Genomic DNA, 6,412 nt, shown 5'->3' with positions numbered 1-6,412 from the left:
GTAAGCTGATGATGCGAAGAGTAGCAATTTGCAAATAACAGACATGTAGTACACAAGGTGATGAGATCTACGCTTGCCTTGTGCTGACAATGTCTGCGTTTATATTGTTCTAGATTCGACAGTATCCTCATTATTTTTCCCTTAAATTAATAGCACAAGAACAGCTTTTATTGTAATGAATGCTTTTTACAAAATGACTCGATTTTCACAGTGTCCATCAGTAAGACTTGTCTTCACCATTTCATTCAACCTCTGTTTAATTTACGAGAGTTCATTATTTGTAGGTGCTGTCACTCAGTGAATCCTAGCTTAGCCTCTAGTTCTTACTAACCAAAGGCTACTCTAGTTGTGCAGCGATGCATCGCTTCTTAAAGTCAGATCTAGACAGACAATCGTAATCTTGTGTTCTTTTTCCAAAATCATACAGAATCCCAAAGATCGCACTTCATTCGCTATTCTCTCCATTCTTCTATTCTCTTCTGTTCTTTCCTCCCTTTTTTTTCAAAATTGTCAAGTAATCGCCCTTCTTGCTTTATGCTCCTAATTTTTGTATAAGACTTGATTTGGTTCAATTACGACAGCATAGTTTAGTTTCTTTTAAGCGGTAGGCCCCATGTATGATTGTCCATGTTTTGTTTTTTAGAAAGTAAAACTTTCCTGGTTTTTTTTTTTGGTTTTTTTTTTTGCTGATAAAAGCTCTTGGTGGCTCATGTATCAATAAACTTGATGAAACTTGAATTCATGCAATTTCAATTCTAATTATACCGGTATATTTATACTATTTTTATATTTATATTATATTATTTTTTATAATTTCAGTTATTGATACTTTAATAATTATGACTTGATTCCCTCTATTTAAAACAAAATTCAACAAGGAAATATACACAACTTACTTTGAAGTGGCTGAACAAAAGCATCATCAAATAATCTTGATTATTTAATTTCTGGTATTTGTAAAATTTTCTGGAATTCAAGTTGAAATGTGAATGCTTTTTTTTTATTGCCGGTGATCAATTTTGCTACTTAGAATTTAATCTTAGGATCACTTATTAAGCATGTAATTAATGATATCTAATGTGAGAATGTAATGTAATGTACGTGCATTTCAATACCATTTTCTTGTTTACCTTTCAACAGATGCATCTACTCCCAAGAAATGTCGTGCTCGGTTTGGCGTCGACCAGCAAGACTACTGGTGCAAACCCTGCAGGTCAGTGTGCGAGAACATGTTTAGTTACCCTAACAGAACAACGCGAAAAGCATTTTGCCAAAAAAACCACTCAAATCAAAGTCGTTTAGCCCACATTGATGACAGTCTATAACAGATTCGTTACAATTCCAGGCTCAGTTGCCTAGCAACTGCCATTTACTATCTGTACGAGACACATTAGAAGTTGGCTCCTAATTATTTGTCTCGCTAATTGTTTGATTGATCGAGTTGGTTCATGTCCGCATCAACATACATTTAATCAAATGCAGGAACTCCGTTCTCATTTTACTTCTGTGGATTGCTTTTTACCTCTGATTTGCTCTGTTAATGGTAGATGACCAGGCCATTAAAACTCAAACTAATGTTTGATGGATTTTCTTATATTACAGGAGAAAGAAGAAATGTATTCGTTATGTGAGCGGAGACGAAAAGGGAGATGAGGACGATGATAATTCAAATGATCACTCGGATTGTGGTGGTGACGAACAGAACCCGGTTTCTTCAAGCGGCGAGAACGGAACCATGCAATCGGATGAGAGGCATTCACCTGTGCCGGTTCCCGTGTCTCATCCCGCGTTGATGAACGGTAATTCGGACAGCAACGAAACATCACAATCTTCCAGTACAGCTCAATCGCAGTCTCGTAGTTCACAATCAATTCCTTCACATTGTGTACAAACATTTGTCCACTCTCCACAACCTCAACTTGCGACACACCCCATAGCATATACACCCCCTCTGATGCTATATCCCACACAACCAGCATTTATCACGCACTCATCGCATTCCGGTTTTACAGGGACATTAACAGGACAATCACCGTTACACGTACTACCGAGACCACCTCCGCAAAGACTTTTAGAATTGCCAGAAGCACCTCAGGATTTATCAATGAAATCAGCTACTGTTACAGCATGAGGGCGTCGTTAAAATAATTATTTGTAAAGTATGTAAAATTTCTTATGCTGCCTTATAATTGTATAGAAATTTGAAGAAAAAAAAATGATCCTCCTGTTTGTCAGTATTGGTGTTGCCTCTCTTGGTATAAATACTGTTTGTGGAAAATTACTGCTTTTTTTGGACAAGTTTGTACACCAGAGGAAGAAAGATGGTCGCGTTTTTGAAGACTGAAGTCACGATGCCAGGCTGTCGACAAATGGCATCTGGCCACTATTGTAGCGCAGCTGCATAACGACGGTGATGACACTGGGATAAAACTGTGTCAGATATTGTGCTCATCAGTGATTAAGTATCATTGGTTGCCTAGGATTATTTGAAATGGCTATTTAAAGAAAATAAAACGAATTGCCTTCTGTATGGTTATTTTTTGAAGATTAATATGTAGAAAGCAAGTTTTTATCTAAAGTTGTTGAGCTACATACAAACATTACTTCAAATTAGACCAAATTCATCAAGGCTTGTTTTGTCAATCAGCTTAAAGTTTACTCATGACACAATATCATTTGAAAAGACAATTATAAACAATGTTTAAGATTAAGTAGCAAATTGTAGCTGCTTCTTTGGGGTTAAATGTTTAAACGTGTTTAGTTTGTTATATGCTAAGCAAAGTGATTGTCATTCACATTGAGCATGTTCTTATACGTTTCCACCCATTCTGAAATATGCCATTTTTCATTTCTTCAGTGTGTGTTTTGTCGTATGGAATTTTCAAAATTCCAAATTGTACATTATATCAGCTAATCATTGAATAGTTTTCTGGACAATCGCTTTGTGGTACGTTCGCTTTTACTGGACACCAAAGTACACTTCCCCTCTGAAATACACAAATCCCAGTATGCAAAAAAAAAAAATATATGTATGTTTTTAAATAAAATAAATGTGCTGAAAAGAGAGGAATGGTACTTTCTGTCGATTTTGCATTTTTCTCTCCTGCCTTTGTCCTGAAATTCTGCTAATGCTGGTAGTTGATATTTGGAGAACTTTGATAGTTTCAGTTTTGCAAGTTATTGATAAATAGAACCCCTTTGTGGCAACAATGTGGATTTGTTTTACTGCCCATAAGCCAAGTATTTTTTTAAAGATACTGTAAAAATGCCTGTTCTTTCAAACATGCATATTTTTTTCTGGAATGGTTGAACAGACTCGTAATATTGATCTGTTGTGGAGATGAGAAAAAGGTGAGGTTCCTCTCATGCCTGGATCGTTTTTGCCACAGATCAAAAATAATAATACACAAAGTTAATTTCATTATAAATACAGTTTTTAAAAATACGTATCCACAAGGCCTATTAATTACAGTGGACTAGCTTGCAGTTGGTTTTGTTAAATGCCACCAGATTAAATCAATTACATCGGCATATAATGCTGCTGCTAGAGGGCGCTTCAATTTTGAATGGCTTGTGTTTAACCATTTGATTTATTTTGATACTGATGCTTCATCAATCTGCCTTCAATAATTATCTGGTTAAAAAAATACTGTGGATTGAAAATTACAAAGCACAGTATTTTTATATATTCATGTTGTTTTTGATTGTGACGGTCATTGTGTTTCAGACCATAAATAGTTTAAAATTCAGAATCACTGGTAAAATGTTCGTATTGAAATGAGTTGGTATAAAATACTGACATAGCTATGTTTATGGTACAGTATATCAACATAGGTAAGATGGTAACACCTATCAAACATGGTATTGTTCTAATTATGAAATAGTATTATGATGGTACAACAGTTGACATGGTAAATAAGATGGTACTATCAGTGTGGTATTGGTCCTTCCATTGACTTAATGTGATAGTTCCAGCTGTTGATGTTGTCATAGAATAGTACCAACTACAGACATGATCAAGTGATTACCAACTACAGTAAATACATAGTATTGTAATATGATAGCAATTACTATACTGTTACTATAGCATCAATGAGAATAATTTGAAAATGTTTCTGTCATGCTTCTCCATTTATATATTGTTCCCATTTTTTATTTATTTTTTTTATTTTGTAGAAAATCAGATTTATTTATGCACATAAATTTGTTTAATATTTTAAAAGTATCTTTGCATCTTTGCAACGTTAGTATTTTAGCATATCAGTTTATATCAAAAATGTCAATTATTGTGTCTGGTATCGTCTCTAATCATGTCACATTGCCTCTCTTTTTTATTATCAAGTGTACTTAACAAGATTAGATCGATGGTTAAGAACTATCCTTTTCCTGGAACATAAGAGTCCATTTTCTTTGTATTATTATTAAGTTGGCCAGTCATCAATATAGATTTTTTTAATCTGGAAAAGAATAAATAAAAAAAAATTACTCAATACAAAATTAATTTATATGTCCTTGTTCTGAAATTTCAAGCCCAACGGTGATGTCCTTTTGGCCAGTGATCATTATGCTGGTGATGTAGACATAAATAATGCCTGGTACTCTTCGGCCAACGTGATGCTGTGGAGAATGCCGCGCCAAGATGCGCAACAAATCGTTTTTAATGGCTATTCAGACTTAACAATAATCAGCAGATGGCGTCGCGTTGAGTTGGATTCATCGGTCACACGGCTGAACGAAGTACGACGTACTGTAGCGAGTGCCCGGTTTAACAGTGCCAATCCACACCAAGTAGATTAGGCCAAATGAAAATAAAATCATGTTAGCAAGTTGAGGGCGTTTCTATCATCAACCAATCACACGTACGCGTTTACAATTTCCAGTTTCTTATTGGCCAGTGATTTGATCATCATATTGTTGGTATCCGGATCGGGATTTTTTCACATGGACGCACGGCAGCTAACGGTTAGCAGGATCTGGATCTTGCTAACCATTAGCTGTCATGTGAGAACATAGCCTATGTGTTTCTAGGGCATGGCCTGAAAAACAATCTGGATGTGTAATATGATGCCATTTTGTAAAAGGCTAAAATATATTAAAATTGGGTCTCGTCCTATATTTTAAAGTCATGTCCATACTGTCAAATTTTGACAACAAACATGTGACATGCCTAAATATGGTCATGATGACATCACATCATGACCATATATAGACACATCATGACTATATATGGGCATACAACAGCTTTTTTGTCAAAGAAAATTTGATAATCTGGACAGAGCTTTAAAAAAATATTTGGTATATTTTGTTCCCTTTGGTTTTGTTCTTTCAAGCAAGGATTTGTGTTGGTGCATTTTTCATGTTTCTTTTCCAGAATAGAGTACATATCTTATGTTATACAATGGATGATGAGACTCAAGATGGTGGGTGTTATGCCATTATTTATACAATATTATCCATTTCATCTATATTTTGCAACAATTTTGGTGACAAGTGCTTTTGAAATTTAGTACTTCAACGGATTTACATCAACGGTGTGACCTTTGACACTAAAAGCTAAATAAAATTATCAAGGACATGTTTGTGTCCATAGACACTTTATAGTAAGACACCTGCTTTTATATACATTTGTGTATAAAGAATCTTTGTGTGCTTATAGGCACTCATGTCTATTAAAAGGCATTCTTGTTTATAGATGTTTTTGTCTAAAGGCACTTATTGTATCTAAAGACACTCATTGTGTCTATAGAAACAATGCTTTTGTTGATGTTTTTATGACTAGTAGATAATCATTTATTTATTTATCCTCATGTATATTAAAATACCTTTATGAAAGTTCAAAAAGTGAAATTTCCAGATACTGTATTGGTGTACAAGCTGGACTTCATTGTTAGTTGATGTTTTTTTAGTTGTATATTCTTCTATTTCTTTAGAGAGCCTTGATGTGTAAACAACATGCATTGTTTTATTGTACAGAGAATGAGTCGTTCAGAATGTTACGAGGAGTTGTGTTTTTTTTAATCGAGATTGGTTCTGGCACAGCAATAAAGAAAGCAGACAAATTCACTGTTTAATTACTTGTCTTCATTTCGGTTTTTTTTTTACACTTTTTATTACTAAGGAATTATTTGGATTTCTATCTGAGAGGATTTAATATAAACACCCAAATGGCAGCAAAATGAAAATTACAAGATGATAATGATAAAAAAAAAGTAATTATTAGGACCGTAATAATGATAATATTCATATTAACAAACATCTCTGTGATATATTTAGACACCCAACTTGTTCACTGGGCTTTTTTGGCAGTACTTTACTGTAATTATGTCGTGGTTGGAAGTATCAATGTCAAGGAATTTTTGTGTGTACCACAATTGTATAGCCTGTATTGTCTTGTTTGTTGAATTGGCAATAA

At 34.3% G+C, this 6,412-nt stretch overlaps 1 protein-coding gene across 1 annotated transcript; it reads left to right on the top strand.

The window, feature by feature from the left end:
• The first annotated feature begins 1,113 nt into the window (after positions 1-1,113).
• Positions 1,114-6,063, top strand: LOC117103610. Its single transcript, XM_033244192.1, has 2 exons — positions 1,114-1,213; positions 1,603-6,063. Exon 2 carries the CDS (start codon positions 1,736-1,738, stop codon positions 2,129-2,131), a length of 396 nt encoding a protein of 131 aa, XP_033100083.1. The 5' UTR covers positions 1,114-1,213; positions 1,603-1,735; the 3' UTR covers positions 2,132-6,063.
• Positions 6,064-6,412: the final 349 nt, after the last annotated feature.

The sequence above is a fragment of the Anneissia japonica genome, unplaced genomic scaffold (assembly GCF_011630105.1).
Source record: "Anneissia japonica isolate Jap-2015-1 unplaced genomic scaffold, ASM1163010v1 scaffold287895_len483588_cov180, whole genome shotgun sequence".
Taxonomy (NCBI): domain Eukaryota; kingdom Metazoa; phylum Echinodermata; class Crinoidea; order Comatulida; family Comatulidae; genus Anneissia; species Anneissia japonica.
The sequence above is the reverse complement of the archived record's forward strand: the minus strand, read 5'-3'. Positions and strand labels throughout refer to the sequence as shown.